This window comes from Manis javanica, chromosome 11 (assembly GCF_040802235.1).
Source record: "Manis javanica isolate MJ-LG chromosome 11, MJ_LKY, whole genome shotgun sequence".
Lineage (NCBI taxonomy): Eukaryota > Metazoa > Chordata > Mammalia > Pholidota > Manidae > Manis > Manis javanica.
The window spans coordinates 63,099,759-63,127,162 of NC_133166.1; the positions used below are offsets into that span (position 1 = coordinate 63,099,759).

The window sequence follows — 27,404 nt, forward strand, 5'->3', positions numbered from 1 at the left end:
CATCTCCGAACTGTGGGGTCTAATTGCTTGGAGAGATAAGCTTCTGGGGCAAAGGATGGGCCATAATATTGGCCTAGGACTCCTAGAGCTTGACTGGACCTCTCATGAATGTATGAGAAGGGCTTCGACAAATCAGGAAGATGGAGAGCTGGGGCTTCCACAAGGGCTTGATGGAGCTTAATGAAGGAGTGTCCGGGTGAGGAGGATAATGGTTCTTTAGGGGGGCCCTTGCTGAGATCGTATAGGGGTCTTGCCAACAGGGAGAAGTTAGGGATCAATGCTCTAAAATACCCAGCCAGGCCTAGAAAGGAAAGGATTTCTGTCTTGGTTTTGGGAACGGGCAGGTCAGAGAGGAGACGTTTTCTGTCTAAGGTAATGGACTTTGTTGAGATAGAAGGAATCTGAGGTAAGTGACAGGAGGGGAAGAGATTTGAGCTTTGACGGGGGATACCTGGTAACCTCTGGAAGCTAGAAGGTTAAGTAGGGAGGCAGTGTCAAGTTGAGACTGTTCTCACGAGGGACTGCAGAGTAGAAGATTGTCCATGTATTGTAATAAGGTGGACTTGGAGTGATCATGATGAAACTGTTTGTGGTCCTGAGCTAGGACCTGTCCAATATGGGGACTATCTCGGAAGCCTTGTGGCAAAACTGTCCAAGTGAGTTGTTCAGAATGTCTTGTGTATGGGTCTGTCCAGGTGAAGATGAAAAAATCTTGGGAGCAGGGGTCTACAGGGATAGAAAAATGGGTCCTTGAGATCTAGGACTGAGAAGTGGGATGCTGAGGCAGGGATCTGCGATAAAAGGCTGTATGGATTTGGAACTAAGGGATGGATAGGGACAACGGCTATGTTGATGAGGCGAAGGTCTTGGACAAGGCGGAAAGATCCGTTGGTTTTTTTAACAGCTAATATGGGGATATTAAATGGGGAGTGAGTGGGTCTGAGGTAGTTTTTGTTTAAGAGATCTTGAATGATGGGTTGGAGGCCTATGAGGGCTGAAGTTGTTAGGGGTTGTTTGGCCTGTCACATATACTGAGAGGGGTCACGTAATTTGATAGAGGCAGGGGGACATAGGGCCACAGAGGGGCTTGTAATGTCCCAAACTTTGGGATTTGCAGGGTGTATGAGGGCGGAACTGGAGCTTTCATTGGTAGAGGGGGTCGTCAGCTATGAGGGCCATCAGAAAGGGAGTACTGGGGGCTGTACGAGTGGATATAGTTATGGAAACGTGGAGGAGGGAAAGGATGTCTCATCCTAGTAAAGGGATGTGATACTGGGGCATAACCAGGAAGGAGTGGGAGAAAGGTATGGGATTGTCTTGGATTGTGCATAAAGAGGGGGGGGGTTTAATGGGAAAATCTGTTTACCTCCTACCCCGACTATAGGAGTAATGGGTGGCGTGGTAGGGCCCCGGTATTCTCGCAAGACTGAGAAGGTGGCTACTGTATCTAGGAGGAAGGAGATGGGGCGACCGTCTACTGTTAAAGTAACCCTGGGCTCCTGTTTGTTGATGGAAATGGTCGTGCGAGAAGCCCCCGGGCCCCGTCAATCTTATTCTGCCAGCCCCACTATGGCGGGCTTAGGGTGGGGGTTGTTCCTCCAGCCTCCCTTTTGGGTGGTTAGGCAATCAGACCCCCAGTGGCCCTTTTTGCGGCATCTGGGGCATGGGGTGGTAGGAGATCTCGGGGAGGGGCACGCCCTTTTCCAATGTCCCTCTTTTCCGCACTTGAAACAACCTCCTGGGGGCGGCTTGTTTGTAGAAGGGCACCCAGGTTGTGGTTGTATCAGCTGGGCCAACATTTGGAAATTGGCCTGATCAGCCTTTTGTTTACGGCGTTCTTTCTCATCCTCCCGGTTATGGAAGACTTTAAAGGCCACTGTTAGGATCTCAGTCTGTGGGGTAGCGGGACCCTGTTCTAACTTTTTGAGTGTAGCTTTAATGTCGGGGTAGCTTTGAGCTTGGAAGTATGTCATAAGCACATGTCTTCCTTCAGGTGTTTCTGGGTCCAGGCTGGTAATAGGGCTTGAGTGAGTCTGTCTAAGAACTCGGAGGGGGTTTCGTCTCTCTTTTGAATTATGTCTTGGAGCTTTTGAAAATTGACTACTTTACGAGCTGCCTTTTTCAGACCTGCTATTAAGCAGGAGGCAAAAATATCTCAAGAGTGGAGACCCATCGCGGTGTTATAATCTTAGTGTGGGTCTTGTTTGGGGACAGCAGTGGGGCCAGGGGGATAGCTGGGGTCAGTCCTGTGGGTTTCGGTAGCGTGCGTTTGGGCAATGTCCCAAACTCGTCTACGTTCTTCAGGGAGGAGAGTATTGTCCAGGAGCATGAAAATGTCATGATGTGTGAGGCTGTAAGACTGGAGGGTCTATTGAAATGCCCTGATGTATGTCGTGCGATCAGTGGAAAAGGAACCTAGGCATTTCTCTAGTTGGGCTAAATTTTCTAAGGAGAAAGGGACATGAACGTGCACGATGCCTTCGGATCCTACTACCTCCTGGAGGGGGGGTGATAATTCTGGGAGGCCCTCGGGACCGAGTCTGAGGGGGACTGGAGGGTTCTGGCTCAGTCTGTGGGGGAGTGACGCAGTCTAGTCTTGCCAAGTCGAGCAGGTCCTGAAGTGCGGAAGGGGTCAAAGAAAATAAAGAAAGATAGAATCGGACGCACGTGTCGCCAGCCAGCAGCACAGCTGCTTTCCTCTGCTGTTCTAGTTGGGCTTGAACTCATGACTCTGAGGTTAAGAGTCCCATGCTCTACTAACTGAGCTACAGCAGGGCTCCAGTTAATTGCTTATGGAATGCATAAACAGAATGTTCTTTGTTCTCCATTCCTGCCACATCAGCAAGTGGGGGAAGGGCATAGCTAGAAGCAGGGGCAGTGTTTCTACACCTCTTCAAGGTCTCTCCCTATTTTCAGAGTGAGGAGTCTTAGCTCATCTTCGAGGACAAGATATGTTTTTGTGGACAGATAACTTCTAAGGACTGTACCGGTTGTTCTCTAGCTTGTGCTTTCCCATGCTGCGTTCAGACATGGGGGAAGGTGCTTTCCCATTCTCCCTACAAACATGTGAGAAGACAAAGGCAGTCCCTAACAGGGGAGAAACAGGTGATGTGGGCAAAGACGGAGGAGGCCCCCGGGACCTAGTTAAAGGGGTCTGTAAGGCTCAGGCTTAATCTGTGGGGGATGAAGGCGGTGGAGGTGAGATGGGGGAGGCGATGGTGGGGGAGGAAGGGAGAAGGGCTGTTGTAGGAGAAGAAGGGGAAGGGAGTGAAGGGGAGGCTTCTGCAGGGGTGGTGGCTTGCACGCTAGGAGAACTTGGGAGGGGGCGGGGGGAGGAGGAGGCGGAAAGCTTCGATATAGGGAATCTCCTTCCATTTTTTCAGGCGCTGGCAGTAGTTAAAGAGATTCCGAGTGATGTTAGGATCAAGAGTTCCCCCTGCGGGCCATTGGTTGTTATTGTCTAGAGGGTATGTTGGCCAATCTTGGGAGCAATATTTACGGAGAAGTTTTGGTTTTATATCAGGCATCATGGAGAGGGTAGCCAGATGCTTCAGCAGGCATTCAAGAGGTGAAGTTTCAGGGAGGGATGAGGAGGCTCCCATGGCTAAAGGACAGAGAAGGAGACAGACAGGGGAAGACGAATGGAGATCCTCGGACTGGGAGCAGACCGCAAGGAGACAAAGGGCGTTCCCGATGATCCTTGGTGGTCTGCGGAAACTCGTATACGAGTCGGAATTTCTTGGGAAGTGTGGGTCGTCACCCAGACTTCCCTAAGAAGGCAGAGTGCCGGGAGTTACGAGGTACCTAGCGCTAGGAAGTTTCAGTAGACTGAACGGATTTCGGCGGACAGAACAGAAGGAGGACGTGGGGGAAAAGGGAGCGTTCTCATCCGCAAAGGAGTCACCTCATTCATGGCTGTTGGAGGGGGGCCTGAGGGTCTGCCGCAGCTGTGAAGGCCTGAGGTGGGGATTTATGGCTGCTGGAGGAGGGGCCTGAGGGTCCACCGCAGCCATAAAGGCTTGAGGCGGGGATTTATGGCTGCTGGAGAGGCGTCTGAGGGTCCGCCACAGCCGTAAGTGCTTGAGGCGGGGATTTATGGCTGCTGGAGGAGGGGCCTGAGAGTCTGCCGCAGCCGTGAAGGCCTGAGGCGGGGATTTATGGCTGTTGGAGGAGGGGCCTGAGGGTCCGCCGCAGCTGTGAAGGCGTGAGGCCGGAGAGTTCCCTCCTCTTCCCCGAGCATCAGGGCCTTGCCGGACGATCATGGTCAATGGCACTGCGATAGCTCGGGGAAGAGTGGCTCACTCTTGGGGGAAAACTTACCTAAAGGGCAGAAAGGAGTGGTGAGTGTGATGAGCCAGCGCCGGAAAAAGAGGACGAGTGCAAGCTGCTGCTGGTGTCGGGGGGAAGATGGGGCCCAGTTGGGGTGTCCCGTCTCCCGGGTTTCGGCACCAATGAAAGGAAAGGAGCGACACACAGCAGCAATTCACCGGAGAATTGCGCTTTATTAGGGAAAGGTGGTGGGTTATATAGGAAGGGGCATGAATTGATTGAGGTGTCACTTCTACGGTGCTGTTGGCTGTTGGCTAGGTGCTGGGATTGGGGGGGGGCAAGTGGTGATTGGGCTTCAGGTGGCGCCGGCGGGAACCGAGGACCCCAAAGAGAACCCAGAAGTTTGCCATCTTACTGGTGGGGGCCCTTCAGGTCGAGGGAAAGTTCTCTGAGATATCCGGGAAGGAAGGAAATTTGTGCGTACTAGGAGTTATACAGTTCCTCAGTCCCAGTTGATTAAGGAAGTTATAAATACGAGTCTTGCTTCTTTAGAAGATTTAGAAATTTATAAACCCACAGATTGTCTTTTTGCTATTCCTAGGATCTTTACTAATTAGAAATTGGTTTTAAGTTGCCCTCTTTTAAAATGTAAATATGTCTGAAAAGGCCAGTGACCTCTTCATTTATATCCTAGTGGGATTAGTACATTCAGTCTATTACTTGTCTACTTCTTGCTGGATCAGTCACCCAGAGGAAATGGTTATTTTAGCTGGTGAAAGACTTGGAGAAATATTTTAGAGTGCAGGAGATGCGTAAAAGGAATTTGTAGTGGTAGGTGGGTGATCAGTGTTGGGGGCTGGGAGTGGAGAAAGAACACAAGGGCAAAATAAAGTTAGTTGAGAGAACTATAGATGAACTTCATATATCTGAAAATAACCTCTCCCCACCTTTTTTATCTTTTTTCTGTAGCCTGTCGTTGGTCTTGGAGGTCTGGTGAGTGGAGTCATGACTCACCCCTGGAGCTGCCCAGGGCCCCTCCCACCCTGAGCTCCATTGAGCTTCAATGCCCAGAGTTTTTACTGTGGTTTCATTCTGTAGGAATGAATAATTGAATCATTGGCTGTATGATTGAACTCAGTGTCCAGCCTCCCTCCATAATCTACTCAAAGCCCCAACCCTCTAGTCACACAGTTGGTCTTTCTGGTAACCAACCCCCATCCTGATTCTAATTGTTAGCGTAAATTTAAGTGTGATCCGAAGGCTCACCATGAATTACAAAGACCCTCCAATTATCCTGGAAATTCTAGGTGTTTAAAAACTCCACCCCAGGAATCTGGGACAAAGACCAGACAACTTCTTTATTATACAGCACCTTTCCTTTCCTGCTTCCTGATTGGTTTATATACTCATTCATTCAACAGGTAAAATTCCAGAGATATAACAGTAAAAAACTAATAGTTTCTTTTTTCATGGAAGACAACCATCAAGTGAGTAATTGGTAATGTGTTGCATGTAGTGAAAGAGTACGTTATTAAGTGTGGGTAAAATCCTAACATTTCCAGAATATCTAGCCTGGCTTTCAACATCTGCATATCAATAGACATTCAGAGGTTGAAAGAAGTATGGCATTAGTGCATTTGCATCATAACACAGGGGTGGAGAGTTCATCTCCATATCAATAGGTAATTATGTGGGCAACGGAGAGCTTATCTGTACCTGAGAGATGAGGGGGAGGGCCGGTTTTGTTTCTGCTGGAGCAGGACAGAGAGAAGGCCCCAGACTGCAATTTGTAAGCAATAAATGGGTTTTAAACTTTATTTTTCCCTTTGACTGATTTCGGTTTTTAGAGGTATTTTGCCCCGGAATTTCCTCTCCCTGTACTTACATTAAGAATGCTAAGAGTGTCAGAGATGATCTCTCTGAGAAAGGAGTATTTAAGTTGGGACCTGAAGGTGGATTAGCACTGGGAGAAGAGATGTAGGTAAGCTTGTAGGTAGAAGAAACAGAATTTACAAAAGTCCTGAGGTGGATATACTTGACAACTTGGAGGAACTAAGAGGAGGTCTGCAAATCTAGAGCATGGAGATTGCAAAGGGAACAGTGGCTGGAGTCTGGAGATTAAGCAGGGCCAGATCATGAAAGGTTTAGAAAACCAGGTTGGTAAGTTTGGACTTCATTGAAGGACCATGTAGACAATATTGAGTTTGAACAGCAATTTGTCATCATATTAGAATTTTAGAGAGATCATTCTGATGCTCAAGTGAAAGAGGGCAAGAAGTGATATCAGGAGACTGGTAAGGCTATTGAAAGAAATGAAACGTAAGGTGATGTGGTTTATTTTAGGATGATGGCAGTGGGAATAGTTAGAAGAGGATTGACTAGAGTGATTTTTGGGAAATAGAAACAGGACCAATTTCTGATGAGGGTCCTTCCTTATCATAGTCCTTGTCTGACAGAAGGAGTAAAGAATAACAATAGTAGCTGTTTTTTAAATCATCATTGCTAACATCATTAAGCATTTTTAATATGTCAGGCACCATTCTAATTAATCTTATTTATTCCTCAACAATCCTATAAGGATTTTTTTTTTTTGGTGCCTATTTTTTTGTGCCATGACAATTTTTATGCCCATTTTACAGGTAAGACACAGATTTAGAGGTTAAATACATTGTCCAGTATTATACAGTTGGTAGTTAGCAACTTTGAGGTTCCAACTTGAGCAACTGAATGCTAAGGCAGGAAACCCTGGATCAGGAGCAAATTTTTTTTAAAAAAAATTTTTATTATTATTACTTTTTATTAGTGTATCATTGATATATAATAATTTTTTATTAAGATATTGATATACACACTTATGAAGGTTTCACAAGAAAAACAATGTGGTTACTACATTAACCCATATTATCGAGTCCCCTCACTGTCCATCAGTATAGTAAGATGCCACAGAATCCCTATTTGTCTTCTCTGTGCTACACTGTCTTCCCCGTGACAACCCCCCCCTACAAACACACACCATATGTGCCAGTCATACTATCCATCAATCCCCTTCTCCCTCCTTCCCCCACCCACCCTCCCCACCCCTCTGCTTTAGTAAAATCTAGTCCCTTCTTGGAGTCTGTGAGTCTGCTACTGTTTGTTCCTTCAGTTTTGCTTTGTTATACTCCACAAATGAGTGAAATCATTTGGCACTTGTCTTTCTCTGCCTGACTTATTTCCATGAGCATAATACCCTCTAGCTCCACCCATGTTTTTGCAAATGGTAGGATTTGTTTTCTTCTTATGGCTGAATAATCCATTCGGTATATGTACCACATCTTCTTTATCTGTTCATCTACTGATGGACACTTAGGTTGCTTCCATGTCTTGGCTGTTGTAAATAGTGCTGCAATAAATATAGGGGTGCATATGTCTTTTGAATATGGGATCTTGTTTTCTTTCGGTAAATTCCTAGGTGTGGAATTCCTGGGTCAAATGGTATTTCTATTTTTAGTTTTTTTAGGAACTTCCATAGTGCTTTCCACAGTGGTTGAATTAATTTATATTCCCACCAACAGTGTGGGAGGGTCCCCCTTTCTCCATATTCTCGCCAGCATTTGTTGTTCCTTGTCTTTTCAACATTGGCCATCCTAACTGGTGTGAGGTGATAGCTCATGGTGGTTTTAATTTGCATTTCCCTGATAATTAGTGATGTGGAGCATCTTTTCATATGCCTTTTGGCCATCTGAATTTCTTCTTTGGAGAACTGTCTGTTCATATCCTCTGCCCATTTTCTAATTGGGTTACTTGCTTTTTGGATGTTGGGGCATGGGAGTTCTTTAAATATTTTGGATGATAACCCCTTGCTGGATATGTCATTCACAAATATATTCTCCCATACTGTAGGATGCCTTTTTGTTCTACTGATGGAGCCCTTTGCTGTACAGAAGCTTTTTAGTTTGATGTAGTCTGACTTGTTCATTTTTGCTTTTGTTTCCCTTGCCCAAGGGGATGTGTTCAGAAAAAAGTTGCTCATGTTTGCATTCAGGAGAGTTTGGCCTGTGTTTTCTTCTGAGAGTTTTATGGTTTCATGACTTACATTCAGGTCTTTGATCCATTTCGAGTTTACTTTTGTGTATGGAATTACAGAATAATCTAGTTTCATTCTTTTACATGTAGCTGTCCAGTTTTCCCAACACCAGCTGTTGAAGAGGTTGTCATTTCCCCATTGTATACCCATGGCTCCTTTATCGTATATTAATTGACCATATGTGATTGGGTTTATATTTGGGCTCTCCATTCTGTTCTATTAATCTATGGGTCTGTTCTTGTGCCAGTACCAAATTGTCTCAATTACTGTGGCTTTGTAGTAGAGCTTGAAGTAAGGGAGTATAATCCCCCTAGCTTTATTCTTACTTCTCAGGATTTCTTTGGCTATTTGGGGTTTTTTGTGGTTCCATATGAATTTAAGAACTGTTTGTTCTAGTTTGTTGAAGAATGCTGTTGGTATTTTGATAGGGATTTCAGTGAATCTATAGATTGCTTTAGGCAGAATGGCCATTTTGGCAATAGTAATTCTTCCTCTCCATGAGCACGGGATGTATTTATTGGTGTCTTTTTTAATTTCTCTCAGGAGCGTCTTGTACTTTTCAGAGTATAGGTCTTTCACCTCCTTAGTAAGGTTTATTCCTAGGTATTTTATTCTCTCTGATGAAATCATGTATGGAATTGTTTTCCTGATTTCTCTTTCTGCTAGCTCATCGTTAGTGTATAGCAACATTTCTGTGTGTTGATTTTGTATCCTGCAACTTTGCTGAATTCATTTATTAGATCTAGTAGTTTGGGTGTGGATTCTTTAGGGTTTTTTATGTACAATATCATGTCATCTGCAAACAGTGACACTTTAACTTTTTCCTTACGTATCTGGATGCCTTTTATTCTTTGTGTTGTCTGATTGTCATGGCTAGAACCTCCAGAACTATGTTGAATAAAAGTGGGGAGAGTGGGCATCCTTGTCTTGTTCCCGATATTAAAGCAAAAGCTTTCAGCTTCTCACTGTTAAGTATGATGTTAGCTGTAGGTTTGTCATATATGTCCTTCATTATGTTGAGGTCTTCATTTTGTTGAGAGTTTTTATCATGAATGGATGTTGAATTTTGTCAAATGCTTTTTCAGCATCTATAGAGATGATCATGTGATTTTTGTCCTTTTTGTTGATTTGGTGGATGATGTTGATGGATTTTCTAATATTGTACTATCCTTGCATCCCTGGAATAAATCCTACTTGATCATGGTGGATGATCTATTTGATGTATTTTTGAATTTGGTTTGCTAATATTTTGTTGAGTATTTTTGCATCTATATTCATCAGGGATATTGGTCTGTAATTTTCTTTTTTTGTGGTGTCTTTGCCTGGTTTGGGTATTAGAGTGATGCTGGCCTCATATAATGAGTTTGGAAGTATTCCCTCCTCTTCTACTATTTGGAACCTTAAGGAGGATGGGTGTTAGGTCCTTACTAAATGTTTGATAAAATTCAGCAGTGAAGCCATCTTGCCCAGGGGTTTTGTTCTTAGGTAGTGTTTTGATTACCAATTTAATTGCTGGTAATTGGTTTGTTTAGATTTTCTGTTTCTTCCTGGGTCAGCCTTGGAAGGTTGTATTTTTCTAGAAAATTTTCCATTTCTTGTAGGTTATCCAATTTTTTAGCAAATAATTTTTCATAGTATTTGCTAATAATTCTTTGTATTTCTGTGGTGTCCATGATTTTTCCTTTCTCATTTCTGATTCTGTTTTTGTGTGTCAACTCTCTTTTTTTTCTTGATAAGTCTGGCTAGGTGTTAATCTATTTTGTTTTCTCAAAGAACCAGCTCCTGGTTTTATTGATTTTTTTGTATTTTATTCTTCTCGATTTTATTTCTGCTCTGATCTTTATTATGTCATTCCCTGTACTGACTTTGGGCTTCATTTGTTCTTCTTTTTCTTGTTTCATTAATTGTGAGTTTAGATTCTTCATATGGGATTGTCCTTCTTTCCTGAGATAAGCCTATATTGCAGTATACTTCCCTCTTACTACGGCCTTTACTGCATCCCACAGATTTTGCAGCTTGAGTTAGTGTTTTCATTTGTCTCCATATATTGCTTAATCTCTGTTTTTATTTGGTCATTGATCCATTGATTGTTTAGGAACATGTTATTAAGCTGCATGTGTTTGTGGGCTTTTGGTTTTCTTTGCACAATTTCTAGTTTCATACCTTTTTCATCTGTGAAGCTGGTTGGTACAATTCCAGTCCTGAATTTACTGAGGCTGTTTTTGTGGCCTAGTATGTGATCTATTCTTGAAAATGTTCCATATGCACTTGAGAAGAAAGTGTATCCATCTGTTTTTGGGTGGAGTGTTCTGTAGATGTTAGGTCCATCTATTCTAACATGTTGTTCAGTGCCTCTGTCTCCTTACTTATTTCCTATCTGGTTGGTCTGTCCTTCAGACTGAGTGGTGTGTTGGAGTCTCCTGAAATGAATGCATTACATTCTATTTCCCTATTTAATTCTGTTAGTATTTGTTTCATATATGAGGTGCTCCTGTGTTGGGTGCATAGATATTTTTAATGGTTATATATCCTCTTATTGGACTTATCCAAGAGACAATAAGTGTCCTTCTTTGTCTCTTGTTTCTTTCTTTGTTTTTAAGTATGTTTTGTCTAGTAGAATTACTGCAACACCTGTTTTTTTCTCCTTATTAGTTGCGTGAAATATCTTTTTCCATCCCTTCACTTTTCAATCTGTGTATGTCTTTCGGCTTGAAGTGAGTCTCTTATAGGCAGTATATAAATGGGTCTTGTTTCTTTATTCATTCATTAACTCTATGTCTTTTGATAGGTGCATTCTGTCCATTTACATTCAAGGTGATTATCGATAGATATGTACTTATTGCCATTGCAGGCTTTGGATTCGTGGTTTCTAAAGGTTCACAGACAGCTTCTTCACTATCTTAACAGTGTCACTTAACTCACTTAGTACACTTTTGCAGACACAATCTAAAGGTTCATTTTTTTTCCTTCCCTCTTTTTCTTCCTCATCCATTCTTTATATATTAGGTATCATATTCTGTACTCTTTGTGTATCCCTTGACTGACTTTGTAGGTAGTTGATTTATTTTGCATTTGCTTAGTAATTATTTCATCTACTTCCTTTATTGTGGTTTTATTGTCTCTAGTGACAGCTATTTAGCCTTACGAGTACTTCTGTGTAGAGCAGTACCTTCAAAATACAGTAAAGAGATGGTTTGTGGGAGGTAAATTCTCTCAACTTTTGCTTATCTGGAAATTGTTTAATCCCTGCTTCAATTTAAAGACAGTATCTCTGGGTAGAGTATTCTTGGTTTGAGGCCCTTCTGTTTCATTGCATTAAATATATCATGCCACTCCCTTTTGATCTTTAAGGTTTCTGCTGAGAAGTCTGATGGGTTTTCCTTTGTATGTGACCTTTTTTCTCTCTCTGGCTACCTTTAATTCTCTGTCCTTATGCTTGATCTTTGCCATTTTAATTATTATATGTCTTGGTGTTGTCTTCCTTGGGTCTCTTGTGTTCAGAGAGCTGTGCACTTCCATGACCTGAGAGACTGTTTCTTTCTCCAGATTTGGGAAGTTTTCACCATTTATTTCCTCAAAGACACTTTCCCTTTTTCTCTCCTTATTCTGGTAGGTCTATAGTGGGAATATTGTTCTGTTTGGATTGTTTACACGGTTCTCTTAATATTCTTTCATTCCCTGAGATCCTTTTTTCTCTTTGTGTCTCAGCTTCTTTGTATTCCTGTTCTCTAATTTCTATTTCATATGCTGTTAAATCCCTCCATTGCATGTTTCATTTTGGATACTGTATTTTATCAAAGTTTCTATCTCTTTCTTGATGTCCTCCCTGAGGTCTTGATTATTTTTCTGTAGCTCCACGAGCATGTTTATGATTTTTATTTTGAAACCTTTTTCAGGAAGATGGGTGATTTCAGTTTCACTTGTCCCTCTTTCTGGTGTTTGTGGGATTTTGGCTTGTACCAGGTTCCTTTGCCATTTCATGTTTATAATGAATAATATGGAATAATAACTTTGTGTAGAAGGCACCCTCTAGTGCCCAGTATATCTATTTTCTACAGCTGCTCAGCACCTGGAGCAATAGCGGGGGTCACAGGCGAGTAGAATCAGCACCTGCTAAGAAGAAGGAGGTCTTTCCTGCTTCCTGGCCACAGTGCCTGCCTCCTCTTCCAGGGCCAGTGAGCTGACCACACAGGGAGGAGGCTCTTCATTATGCCCCTGTAGCTGCTGGTGGTGGGGCTGCCCTCCAGTTGACCTGGCACGATGGTGGGGGCTGCAGGTTTGTTAACCAGGTGTCGGCCAGGAGGAAGAAGTGGCAGGCTGTGTATTGCAGTGCGGGGCCTTCGTAGACTTCACCAGCCAGGGGGATGGAGCCCCTGAAGCTCCTGAAAATTCCCAACATGCTGGGCTGAGGGCAATAGGACAGTTTTGTTCATCTGTCCTTTCTTCTGAGCAGCAAGCTCTGTGTAATCCTTGCCCCTTTATCAGCCCTCTTGCTGTTCAGTCTTTCAAAGTGCCCACCTTTCTTTTTTCCCAGAGTGGCCAGTTGTGAGTAACTGTTCCTCACAAGTGGCTGGAAACTCAGTTTCTCCTAGTATTCTGCCTGTCTTTGCTTTCCAACCCTACTAATCTCCAGAGCACCATGTTCATGCTCCCAGAGCATATCTCCAGGAATGGGTGTTCAGCAGTCCTAGGCTTCCACCTCCTCCCTGCTGCATTTCTCTTCTTCCAGCCAGTGAGCTGAGGTGGGGGAAGGGCTTGGCTCCCACCAGATTGTGGCTTTCCTACTTTACCCTTTTCCGTGAAGTCTTCTCTTTTCCCCAGATATAGGCAGTCTGTTGCAGTCTTCTTTACAGTCGCTCTTTCAGGATTAGTTGTATTTGCTATATTTTCGTATTATGTGTGGTTTTGGGAGGATGTTTCTATCCCACTTCTCATGCCACTATCTTTAAGCCTCTTTCCTGGAGCAGATTCTTTAGAGAAAAATGATGATTTCAGTTTGGAATATGTTAAACTTGAAAGGACTCTGAGAAATGCAAGTGGCTATTCAAGCAGACATTTGAATCTCTGGAGCAGATTGCCATCCTTTACTGAATGAGGCAAAAGCCTGGTCTAACCAATCATGTCAGGCAGAACAGGTACATGAATTTATTTTTTATACCATGAACATTATCAGACTTAGTGTGTTACAGTTCCATTAGATGTGTTGAATGAGATTGAATTCTAAAATGAGAATAAGACTTAGAATTCAGATGTATTTCCTTTTACTTAAAAAACTGCTAATGGTATTACTAAAAGCAGTACCTTTAACTTAAAACTGGGTAATTAGCTCTGATTTCAGAAACGTAAATAGAACCATAATTTATGAGATTGATGTGTTCCTGCCATTTGCTAAGATTAAACTACCAACGTCATGTCATCCTTCTTTCCTCATCCTCTCATCTAAGTTTATATATGGCAAACCTTACCTAGTTTTATAATGAGGATCACATAGCACTTTATAATTAGTGGAAATGAAACGTTATGCTGTATTGTTTCTGACTCAAACTTAATTTTTCATTTCTGATTAAAGGCACTGCAAATTTAAACCCTGTAAACTCTTTTATTTAGAAATTGCTACTCACAAGTGTTTGAAAGCTGTAAAGTTTGCAAAATGTTTTACATGGTGTTCCAAATATCATCTGTCAGAGTATGAACATGTGCTAGCTACAGCAATATGTTAAATAAGGCAAAGAAGGAATTTTCTTTGCATCACTTTCCAGACTCTCTGTAGACTGTAAGACTAGATCTACTTGAGTCAAATGGAGTAGAGGGACAATTAGGATAAATTTAATCAGTTAAACAGTCACTGATTAGCTGTTGCCCAGAGCTCTCTCTCCAGCAATTTGATACTGGTCATACATGGTAAAAGCAGGGACCTTGCTGTCCTGCTGCATCCCCAGCACCTAAAACAGCATTTCAATAATTACAGAGTACAAAGCAGTTCAGTAAATACTGGTTGAATAAATGACCATACAACAGTAACAACTCTCCCTCCTCGTCCTATTAATATACATCAGTATGTCCTTGGCGTTGGGGTATAATTTTATGCATATTGTCTCATTTAATTTTTTAATTATTAACCCTTTTATATATAAGGACAATGAAGAAACTGAGGCTTATTGGAGTGAAGTCACTTGCCTCTTGTTAGGAGCTGGTGGTAGAGCATGGACTGAAGCTCAGGTCTATTATAGGATGCTGAATCCATACCCTTTCATTTCAAAAGCTTAACACAGGAGAGGTTTCCCTCCACTTTTGGTATATACACCATTACTGCAGTCTATACTTTGATAAATTCAGTTTATTTTGAAATACAATATGGTGGCAGCATTTTTCTCCTAAGCCATTTTTATTAATGAACTCTAAAGGCTTTCTATTGCTCTAGTGTTTACTTTGAGTACTTGAACTAAATTAGTGTATGTCACTACATGTAGACTGAAACATACACTTAACATTTTGTACTTTGATATGATGATGAGGAAATAGAGAATATTTTGCATTATTTGATATATATTGGGAAGTCTAACATTTAGGCAATGCATTTTTATACCACCTTAATTTCTTACATCTGATTAATCTGGAAAAGGTGGTCTGTGTGTGGTTGCCTGTATCTGCAATTATTGTGCTGCTTCAAATGGATTTTTATTTTCTAGAAACTTATTGTTGTTTGCTCCTCCTTTATGCCCAACCCAGATACCAAATATCTAATTCTCTAATGACATTGTTATCTCTACAGCAGCTGGTTTTGATAAAGGATTCTAAGCCTAGTAAGGTCAGCAGCAGCAGGAAATGAGTTTAGAAGAAACAGAAATCTTATAAACATTCTCTTTTCTTTTTAAGTATGAGATGTGGAAATTGGAAATGATTTTTAGAACAGTAGTATGATATAATTTAGAACGTGCAGAAGCACTCCAAGGATTTTCTGAATATTTACAATACAATACTATAGGTATCAGTGCTTTTGAAAGTTCTGGGTGGGGTACATGGAGAGCATGCTGAGCAGGGCGCTTGACAGTTCTTGCCTGTAAGGCTCAATCAACTCTGTTAGGGTTGTTCCTCTGCTGCCACTTCATCTCTTTCCACTTACCTTGTCCTTGTTTTTGTCTATCTTCACCTTTGTTCTTTGTTGGACTCATCCTTCTGTTGAGCTCTTCTTAATTGGAGAACTCCAGTGAGAAACAGGAAGTATCTTGTATCTGTTCACAGTCCTGGGGTGGTTACTGTAGTGGCTGGAATACTGAGGTAGGTTGCATGGACACCCTTCATTTTTGGGAAGACCTAGTATCTTTCACATAAGTGAGAGGATTTTGCAGGTCACTGAATACAAATTTTAAAATCTGTCTCTGCTGCCTCACTTGAAGAATTAAGAAAAAACTCTCACTGATCAACATCCTTAATGCCAATTTAAAATGCTACCATTTATAAGGGGTTTTCAGCTCTCTGAAAGATGTTGAAACAACTTGTGGTATTGTTTGGTTTGGTGAATCCTATAATGAATCCTGAATATAAAGATGGCATTGCATGCACCCGTTCCTAATGAGATTACATTATAAAGGAAATAATTTCAACCTTCACTCCCCACAGAAGCCTGCTTTCTTTTGCCAATTCCTTGAAAAGCTTTCTTCCTCCTGGTTGGTGATTGCTGCCACCTAATGTCTCAAAATAAAATTGCAGTGGGCTTGCGTTTTCCGAAAGATTCTCGCTGTCGTGCAATTTATGGAAATAAGTCTTTGAGAGCAACAGTTGTTTTTCTCTACACTTAAATAATAGTGAAGTGCTTATTGTGCTTACTGAAGTGCATATTATTGTGCAATATGCTTCACGTCATGTGAAGAGGTTACGAGTAGTGTATATTCCACAAGCAAAAGGTTCAATTTATAAAACAGAAAGGGATTTAAGAGCCCTAATCCCTTGTATAGAACAAATGGCCAGTGTGACCTTGGCATGTACTTACCCTCATAAAATTGGCATAGTGCTCTGAAAGAGCTATTCTAGCTTTAACATTTTTTTGCTGTGTGTATTTTGGTCATAAAAGCATATAGCCCTTATAGATGACGCTATTTATTTCTTTAGGCTAAAATTCTCAGCATTAGACATGTTTTCTTTTAGAGCTATGTTAAATAGATGTTCACGTTTTCATTGTGTCAGTAGTTTTTTTTTTTTTTTTTTTTTTTTTGAGAGGGCATCTCTCATATTTATTGATCAAATGGTTGTTAACAACAATAAAATTCAGTATAGGGGGGTCAATGCTCAATGTACAATCATTAATCCATCTCAAGCCTAATTCTCGTCAGTCTCCAATCTTCTGAAGCATAACGAACAAGTTCTTACATGGTGAACGAATTCTTACAGAGTGAATAAATTCTTACATGGTGAACAGTACAAGGGCAGTCATCACAGAAACTTTCGGTTTTGATCATGCAATATGACCTATAAACCATCAGGTCAAATATGAATATTCATTTGATTTTTGTACTTGATTTATATGTTGATCCCACATTTCTCCTATTATTATTATTATTTTTATTTTTAATAAAATGCTGAAGTGGTAGGTAGATGCAAGATAAAGGTAGAAAACATAGTTTAGTGCTGTAAGAAGGCAAATGTAGATGATCAGATGATCAGGTGTGTGCCTATGGACTAAGTATTAATCCAGGCTAGACAAGGGCAGCAAAACATCCACGGATGCAGAAGATTTCTCTCAAAACAGGGGGGGTGAGGTTCTGAGCCTCACCTCTGTTGATCCCCAAATTCTCACCTGATGGCCCCCCTGCGACTGTGCCTGTCTTAGGTTTTTCCTCCCTTGAGGAATCTTACCCGTCTCTGGCTAACCAGTCATCTTCCGGGGCCATACAGGGAAATGTAAAGTTGGTAAGTGAGAGAGAAGCCATATTATTTGCAAAGGTTAGCTTTTTACTTCTTTGCAGATTTATGCCCTGTGGCTTCTATGCCCAGCACTTGTCTCGAGGTATCTTTACCACCTGGAGGAATTATGATACTCGGTAAATTCGATATGAGGCACGAATTCTATTTAAAGTTTGTAATTAGGAAGGAAGAAGAAAAGCTATAGATGTAGCATATGAAGGAAACTTGGGAGGATTGATTATTTCTTTGACATATCTTCTTGTATAGTACCTTAAGTATGTATAGGTTTTAAACTACTAACTAATTTGCACACACATATTGACATAATAGGAATACGGTGACATAAACAAAGCAAATCTATAATTACCAGCCATCTCCAGTGAAGCCAAGAAAACCATTTAGGCACCCTAGGCATTTGTGAAAATTTATCTATGATATGATGGATATTTTCCAACTGTACTTGAACCATCAGACAAATTAAAGCAGCCCATTTCTGGGATCTGTTCACATCCCATATGTTCTTTTAACCATAGATAGTCTATAGTCATGAGATTTTGGGGTGCTACAACTTGCACCCCTCCCAACTCCTGGTTGAGTTCCAACAGACAGATCCGGTCAAATTCGTTGTCTCACTGTATGCACATGCCAGCCTAGACATCTCCCTCCTCCTTCTCATGGCAAGTCCAGGAGATGGTGGGCTGGATGCAGCCACAACCGCAGCATCGTCCGGATCCCTGTGGAGGCTTTTTGATGATCATCCCCCGGCACGAGTCCTCCAGAGAGTGCTGATGCCGGAAGCTCCTCCTCATATCGTATCTTAGTTCATTTTCTGGGTATCCAAGCTAGGCCTTGATCTTCTGCGTAGAAACAAACAGACCCTTTGCCCACACTTTGACATGCCCTCTATACCACTGTGCAGAACTCATTGGAGGTCAGCACACAGTAACTGCTTTTTTTTTTTTTTTTTTAATTAAGAGAAAGGAATATTATCAGAAAAGAGTACCTCCATAGCTGATCATCTGTGTGTCAGTAGTTTTGATAGCTTTCTTTTGCTCAGCAGAGACACACCTGAAGACTTTCTATTGTTACGCAGCCTTAACCAGAGTGGCATTTTCTTCTCAGTTAGTTATTTGTGGGCTTTTTAGCTCGACTTTGTTCTTGTAGTACAGGTTAAGATTACAAAGTAAACTCTTTCTGTGTACAAAGCTCCCAGATTTTTTTTTTTTTAGAAACCCAAATCTGGATTTTAAAAGATTTATAGTTACAGTATTGAATTTTCTCCAGAATTTTGAAATAGAGCATTAATATTTCCTTGGGCTAGAAAGAAATCTGAAAATAGAAAGTTTTCTAAGTACAGAAAAGTGAAAGGAGGTAAGAGATCATTGTTCATGATGTAATGTTTTTTTAATCCTGAAGAATATTGCAACTTGGTGAAGCCTTTCATCAAGGATTCTGTTTATCTTTACTGACTTAGGATTTTAACAGCTATTTTGGCTGTTATTGTTTCTCTTAGTCACATTGTAAACAAGTTGCTCATCCTTTGTAATTCTATAGATGGTTAAAGCAAAAGTCAAGAGTGTGTAAAGCCTCAGCTAAACTAATTTTGGCCTAATTGTTAACAGATATAAAATTGATTCTTAGAACCCCTGGTGGATGGGGAACCTGCTGAATAAAATAAAAATGGATTTAGACCTGCTGTTATTAATTATGTTTGAATACTATCTATTCAGATGAGCACCAAACCTAATTAAATAGTTTTCTTTGCTTATAGATTTTCAGATAGATTTCAGTGACATTGTTCAAGCCATCCTAACCAAACTCTGCAGATAAAATCTTGATACTGACATCCACAAGTAACTGGCTTACTCCTAAATATAGGACCCTTACTGAGTTCTTTTGAAGCATTAATTTTGCTAGTCTATTGAAAAATTTACTATTACTACCATTAGGTTTACCTGGTACGATTCCCTATAAGCTTTAGCAGACTGATCATAATTTCATTCTTTTTGCCACTGAAATCTTTTTCAAACACTTTATAGTTTTCTTAAACATTGCCATCAGATTTCTGTTTATTATCCAATTATTACCAATTTTTTTTTCCTGAGCTGAATACTGGATGAAGGCATATGATGCTTTAATGTAGTGGTGGCAAGCCTAGCCTCTGAAGTCAAATTTCCCGAGTTTGGATCCCAGCCTTACTTTGCTCTGTGACCTTTGACAAGTTACTTAACAACTGTGGGCTTCACTTTCCTAATACATAAAAGGGAAACAGTAATAGGAGCTACCAAATAGGGTTATGATTAAATGTAGACATGATTATCCATTTCATTATTAGTTAAAATAAATTCCAAGATCCTATGTTTATTTTTGATTCCTACAAATGGTCCATACTCTGGGTTTGTCTTTGTCTTTCCAGGACTAGGGAAAACCATAGAATATCTGAGTATTAATCATGTACTTAATTGTATATAAAATTTGTTCATAGCTCTTCAATTGTTTTGTAAAGCCAATCTTAGGGTAGGTGATTGAGGAGGGAGGATACAAGGAAGACTGAGACAGGACCTTGACTGTCAGGGCTTACTATCTAGGAGGGACGGATGGTTCACTGGAGACATTTAGTCTGACCCACCTTTTGGCCTTCCTTTACCTCCTGGACGAGGTCAGATTCTCCAGGACAGGCTCCCATGGTGCTTTGTACTTTGCAATGAAATAATTTTTTAATTCTTTTTATTTAGTGCCTTTCTTTCCCTCCTAGATAGTATGCTCCATGATGCCAGAAACTGCCTTTTTCCTTCAGGTTTTCATAGTTCCTGGCACATGTCTTACACATAGGTGTATGGCAAATGTTTCCTGAATAATTAAACTAGCTCTCATTTTGGAGATGAAGAAACTGAGATGCGTATCTTATGTGACTTACCCCAAACCACACATCTGAAACAGTTATAAGTAGAACTGACATTTTCAGTTTCCTATACTATAGTACTCTCCCTTTTTTCTATTACATCATGAAAATTTAAGCAATATCTACAAATAACTGTATTACAGAGGCAGAATATATGCTCACTTCAAGGAGCTATGGAAATTGAGAGGCAAATAAAAATCCTTTAGTCAGGTATTGGGTGGTAGGTACAGAAAGGCTTCATGAAGGAGGAGACATTTGAATTGTACATATGTGGGTAGATTTTGGATAGAAAAGTGTGGGAAAGGTCACGCTAGGCATAAACAGTGTTTGATGTCATTGTATGTATCATTTAGTCTTGGTATGGTTAATCTCCTTATTTAATCCCATTGTTTCAATAAATCTATAAAACATATATGTTAGCCAGCTATTGGTGTCATCTTCTTTCAGTAAACAACGTTGGAATGTCATATGAATATCCGGAATACTTCTTGGATGTTCCTGACTTGGACAATGTAAGTCTTCCTTTGTGTATTCTGGTGAGGAGAAGTATTGGTGAGGCAGTGTGGTATTCTGGTTCAGACTGAGCCCTCAAGTCCAGCTGCTTGAGGTTCACCCCCTGGCTCTTTGACTTCTTACCAGAGATGCCGAAGGGATGTTCCCAGCCATGCTTAGTCTCTGTTCCCGTGTCCGTAAAATAGGCCACTTTACAGGGATGTTAGAAGGCTTGAATGAGAAAATATTTATAACCTCATTTGTATAGTACCAGGTTCAATAATAGCTCTAGTTTTATTAATCTTATTTTTATTATTTCAAAACAGCTCTGTTTTAAGTATCAGGATTCTAAACATCAATTTAATATCATAAATGTGTTAAAATATAGCAGTGTTGTTTATTCAGGCAAATAGCTCTACCAAAAAGAAAGTATATTCTTGATACATGCATAATTCTTTAATAAAATCCAGAAAGGCATATAATTGAAGGAATATGTAATTTTTAAGAAATTATTAAAAATCTTAGAGTCAGTAACTTCTCCTTTCTATATGAGTAGAGAAGATATTGTGTATTTACTCTAGATTTAGGGTGTCTCTTTACTTCCAGATTTTACTTTGCATATACACCTTTTTTTTCCATATTAGCCTGAATTGCTGCTTTAGGTAGAAAAGTACTATGAAACTCAGAATAAAATAAAATCTGCATCTCCACCCCAATTCCTGTCATTTTTCAAGATCTGTACTGTATCTGGAGGAATTTTCAATGCATCTCTAGATTCGATGTATGTATATCTAACATGCTTGCTTCTGTGATCACATCTGTATAAAATTATCAATTTCTTTTTTCAGATCATCAAGAAACTGATAAATGTTAATGTTCTTTCTGTTTGTAAGGTAAGCAGCTTCTTTATAAATATGTCATCCTTCTTTGGCTCTGTTTAAAAACACTGACATACCAGTTTGTTCACCCCTCTTGTTTTGATTTAAGTATGTATTCCAGATGAGGGTCACCTATTTCCTTATGTCTTTTGGAAGTAGAAAGAACTGAGTAAGAAACAGGTATCTTTGTAATTTTGTTTTTTAATAACTGAACACTTAATAAATGCCTCCTATACACAAACTTTGCCATAGGCCCTGGAACTACACAAACAAACTTAGAAGATTGATTTTTACAAAGTTTTCATCTACATGCAATTTCATTGTGATAAATTGTTTCCATTTTGTATCTCCTATGATATATATGAGTTGATGAGTTACATGTTGTGGTAAAGCATTGTATGTGGAGTATGGGACTACAAAGTAATGAGAGTTATTTTTATTAGCTGCACATAAAACTACTCTGGTTTCTAGTTGCTAGGCATGCATTATAGCTATGTCACTTGTACATGCTGACAAGAGGCCCCACAACTAATATATCCTAAAAGGAAGACTAGCTAGCAAATATGAGTATCTGAACACCATTTCCTTATATTTTAACAGTAAGTGCAGTAAGATACCATATTTTGATTCAGACCAGTAGAAAATATTGCCTGAGGCAGAATTCCCATCAGCAAAGTCAGATACTTTAAATTTAAACATGACTACTATGGAAAAGCCAAATCCATTCTTAGTAACTCTTAGATAAGTTTAATGAAATCCAAAATATTTAACTCAAAATGATTAGAATTGGCTAGATAAATGTAAGTAAGAGCTTAATTACTAATTCTTGCTTTATGGCATAGTCGTGATTTTTTTCTCTATTGTGACTATTTAAAGAAAAATTCTTGGATCTTCATGTCCTGAGAAATTATAACCCTTACTTACGTGGTTTACTTCAAGTCAAAGGACCCTAAAACTTTACACCTTATCCAACCCTTCTTGTATGGCTGTGCCTTTCCCTGTATAATTTATAAGTTGCTTTTAAAGTGTTTGATTCAGTTTTTATATGATTTAACAATATGGTTGATTGAGGTAAACCAGCTCTTTCAAAATGAAAGTTATGTTGTTGATGCATACATACCATATAACGTTTGGTAGCTTGCTGCTTAAAGGCACCTCAAATAAGTTATGAGAAGCAATTTTATAAAACAAATAATCACTGTATCTTTTCTATTGTTGTTATTGTTTTTTAAAAGCTATCAAGTATTTCATTATTTTATCCTACATTATATACAGGTCATAAAAGGCCACAGCAGTTTTCAAGCCTTTAAAAGTAGAGGGCAGTATGAAGGATTGACAAGTATCAAAATGAAGTCCGGTAAGGAGGGCATATATGCAGTGCAGTATTTCTGAGGAATAACAAAGCAGACACCAAGTCATCCATATTTAGCATCCAACTATTCCACAGATTTTTATAAACCTCTTTGGGATTTGTTATTGACCAAATTGCCATTTATTTTGAGAAACGAAACCAGAATAGAACATTAAGAAACGGTAGAGGGTACCTTTGTTATTCTAGTCCTTTATATCTCTCCAAGAGGGAAACTGTCAATTCCTTGCCACCTACTTCTTCCTGTCATCAGAAACAGGAAGGAGAGAAATGGCTAGGCTCATCTGGAACTTTGTTATTTTTTGTGGGAATTCCTTCAAAACTTACTTCAGGCTCTTTAATAATTTGCTTTGAGTTCCTAAACATGTAATTATGTACCCTCCTTGAAAAGTAACTCAAGAATGTTGGTTTCTGCTCTGTGAAAATACAGTCTTTAAAACTATACCTGGTATCAGCAGATCAATATAAAACAATACAGTACCAAGCTACACTGGTATATTTCCATATTAAAACTTCAAAATATGCTTATCACTGAGACCATAGTCCCTGCATTAGTTTTCAGTCCACTATGAACAATTATCTGCTGCATGTAAACATGTCTAAATAACTATAGATAAAATACATCAATCATAAATTTCTGTAAAAGATGATAACATATTTTCTTTAAAAAACAAAACAATAATAAACTATTACTGCATAGTTTCCAATTTTATGAAAATGGAACAACCTTGTGGTTGTTGCTAGTCCTGAGTTCATTGTAGTAAAAATGGCTCTAGTTCCTAGTTAAAGTCAGCCACCTATCCATTCTCTTCAGTAGGTGTGTTCTAGTACTGTAGGCAAGAATTTGTTGTAGGTACTATTTTGTCCATTAATAAAATTATATACCAGAAACTGACCAGTGCCACAGTACTGTGTTGCAAACAGTTTTCCATCAGGAGTAGGATCTGAGAAAGCAATTTCTTCTTTACTCAAATATGAGCCATATATGAAGTTACTCCTTAGGCATTCAATCATTCGAGAAGCAATTTTCTTCTGACCCATCATGCTGAATACCTATATTCGACTGATGCCACAGATTGCAGCTCTGACAATGTAGAACAGCACCAGGCTTTCTGCCTTTCAAATCTGACTTTTTCTCCTTCTGATCTGATAACTGGAAGTTTCTCTTCTATAACTCTGTAGCCCCACTGGATGTGTTCTGCAATTAGGCAGCCAACTACTTTTTTGTCATTAGAAATAAAGATAAGTGTTTCAGTTCTGGAATAGCACATTAATGGAGCCTGTTAGAAACCTGAATCATTATGAACCATCTCTCTAATGTCGTCAGCCTTTTTCAGGGCATACTTTGGGTCTTCAGGAAGAACCATTATTATCTTGCCATCAGGATATTTGTCCAGAATTCTTTCTTTTTTTCAGCCCTAGATATGAAAAGAGAAATGAATTTTACATGTATTTCGTTTGTTATATTCATGTACAAGAAGAGAAATACATCAGTATGTGTAAAAATTGAAAACATGGCAAAATATATGCTCATTAACATTTAACTATTATGACACAATAAATAAGCTACTATGTTAAGCATACAATGGGCACAATGCAAGCTAATTTCTCTCCAGTACTCAAGACACAGTAGTATTTCTAACTTTTCACTTCCCATTTTAAATTCATTTTGAAAATCACATGCCAAAAGCAAGCCCCTTAAAGTCAGTGATTCCCAGAAACCAAAGAATAGTTCTCCAATTTCTTGATACATTAACTTTCTTTGGAAAATGGTTACCTCCACAAACAAACACTCATGGTTTTATGTCTGGCATGTCAAAGACCTCCAGGAGTTTTAAATGAACTGATTTTCATGCAGTAGCCCAATATGTAAGGAATAGTTTTCATTCTTACTGGATACAACTATCAAAGTCACAAGAAGGAGACTATAAAAATGCACCTACCTTCTAAGAATCTAATAGGGAAGGAGAAGCTACATTGTGTGTATCTGAAGTTAAACATACTCAAAAAAAGAGAGGTAATAAACTCTTCTTTAGATCCACACTTGGGGTGATTAATGAGCAGAACCTGCATGAAAAAAAGAAAAAGCCACTTAAATCTAGTAAGATGGGACTGAACCAGAAGTTAAAACTAGGAGCTTTGAAGACCATTGTTGTTTTTAACCAATATTTTTTTCTCACATGAGATTAAGTGAGGTCAACTTCTAACAAGTGGATCTGTAAGTAGATTTAGAGCAAGATCCACATGTACAAAATTGGTGCTTTTAAAACATGGTTAATATGCCTATAGCTGTGTCACTTTAAAGGTATTCCCTTGGCATACTTAAAAAATTTTATCATTCTCCAGTCATCTGAGGTTTCAAGTTAATTAATGAACTCCACCATTTACTAGTTATGTGACCTTGAGCCGATTACTTATTCTCTGTGCCTACCTTTTTCGTCTGTAAACTGAGGATGATAATTTTCTTTATCTTAAAGAGTTGTTTTGGGAACAGAACAAGGTAATATGTGTAAACCTTTTTAGATAGTGCCCAGTTCTAAGGGCTGTAAAAAATGTTATCATTATTTTGTTAAACTCAGAGCTGATAAGGTTTTCAGTAAATATGTGCAACTGAGGCTTTACTTTTCAGCAAAGTTTTTTGATCAAATTAATATCCCTTCTTGTCTATAATTTGTGTTTTGTGGTTTTGTCTGTTAAAATGACTGATGTGTGCTATTGTTTTGATAATTTTTCTAGTACATTTGGCCAAATGCTTAAAAATGAGTGTTAAAACTATGTACATGTGTTTCATAACATTTTAATAAGATTATGATGAAAAATATGTTCAAGGGTTTAAACTTTATTTGATAGAATTGTTAATACTAGCTACAAATTAGTGCCCTACTAATTTTAACTCCTCCATCAGGTAAAGTTTTTACTCGGATACATTAATATTTTTCTGTTGTAACTTCCTGCTTGTCAGTAGTTACCTGTTTGTAGACCCTTATAACGAAAAACCATGGCTTCTTCTGTCTCTCAAAACATGGATTTTTGGCTGGCAGCCTACAGAGTACTCATAATAAGAGGCCAAGGTCCTGGTCTTGATCTGTGAGCACCAGTCAGCTTGCTGTGCTCCATGGCCACACACTGCATCCTTCAAACAGCATCTGAGCACAGGCCAGCATGTGCTGGTGGCGATCACCTCACGTCCCTGCTAAAAGACGAGTAGTGCAGGGGGCGAAATGTCGGTCAAGCAGCACAAATCCAGCAGCACTGGTTGGTTTTTTAAAAATAATGATGAAATAATAATGAGGCACCAGTCTTCATCTCCCACCTCTTCATTTTTCCTTTTCCATTTTCTTTCCTCATATCAGCATATATACTTGTTCTTGTGAAATGAGTTAGTGGAGATAAATGCTAACATCATAAGCATATCATATATTGTAGCATATTGTGGACCATATTGGCAGTTAGTATCTCTAGCAGAAGAACCGGAAATATGTTTTACATTTTTGTATGTAAACCTTTTTTTTTTGGCATATCAAATCCCATTTTTAAAGTATTAGGGAAGTTTGCTATTTAGAACACTTCATCATTATGCCAGATAATCATCTCTAATTTATCTTTAGTGTAAATAGGAATTTTCCTGCACCTTTGTGATATGCCCTTTTAGAGGAAAAACAATTCAGAACTCTTGATTTGTTCTCTGTGGAATTAATAACAACTGGAGGACAGCCAGTCTTTGTTGTATTGTCCGCAGGAGGAGTGTGGTCAGCATCTCTGTTGCACGGTTGAGTAGTGACCATTCCAGTATGAGAATGCTGTGATTGGAACGGCAGGTGGCCAGTGATGTGCAGTGGTTAACCAGAAGGCCAGAGAAGTGAGTTAGGACATGATTGTGCAGGAACTTGGGTGCTGTGCTCAAGAGGCTAGAGAGCTACGGGAAGCCTTGGGAAAGTAAGGTGTGATCTGATGAATGCTTCAGAAGGGTGGTTCTCATGGCAGAGTGATGTGGCGGTATGCATTCTATGGTTTGATGGTATTTGTACCAAGGAAACGGCATTCACCTTGATGAAGTTTTGTGTGTGGCACTCCCAGGTTCAGAGCTATTTCATGCTGTGTGATTTTCCCCAAAGTGTATTCTGATGCATTGTACCCATTGTCCTTTAGTTGACGGTGTTATGTTGCCAGGGTCAGGTCTACATTTTCAGTAGCATTGGCTGTTTGGATCACTGGAGTGACTTAAAAGAAGATGAAAATTGGTCTGGCTCTAGACTCTTACCAGGTTTTATGGTGGCTAGACATCAGGAGAACTGGAGTATAGATGTCTGTAGCCTAATGCTACAATAAATGTATTGAAAAAGGCTTATATAAGAAAGAGAACAACCTCTTCTCACCAACAGTGTTGGATCCAAGTTTTATCTCCTCACCAAACTACATGGTAGTTGCTGACGGGCTGAGATGTGTGCCAGGAAAGATTGGGGAACGCAGCTGTGACCTTGGGCTTGGGCCCTCAGTTTGCTATGCAGGGCTCCGGCATCTTGTAAG

The 27,404-nt window shown here is 39.7% G+C and overlaps 1 protein-coding gene across 2 annotated transcripts in view; it reads left to right on the forward strand.

Moving 5' to 3' along the window:
* HSD17B12 (hydroxysteroid 17-beta dehydrogenase 12) overlaps positions 1-27,404 on the forward strand; it is a 214,515-nt gene that overhangs the window by 147,704 nt on the left and 39,407 nt on the right. For both annotated transcript variants that reach the window (XM_073216436.1, XM_017669711.3), the window contains 2 exons: positions 20,586-20,650; positions 21,479-21,523. In XM_073216436.1, the coding sequence (XP_073072537.1) occupies positions 20,586-20,650; positions 21,479-21,523 (110 nt within the window). The remainder of the gene's footprint in view (positions 1-20,585; positions 20,651-21,478; positions 21,524-27,404) is intronic.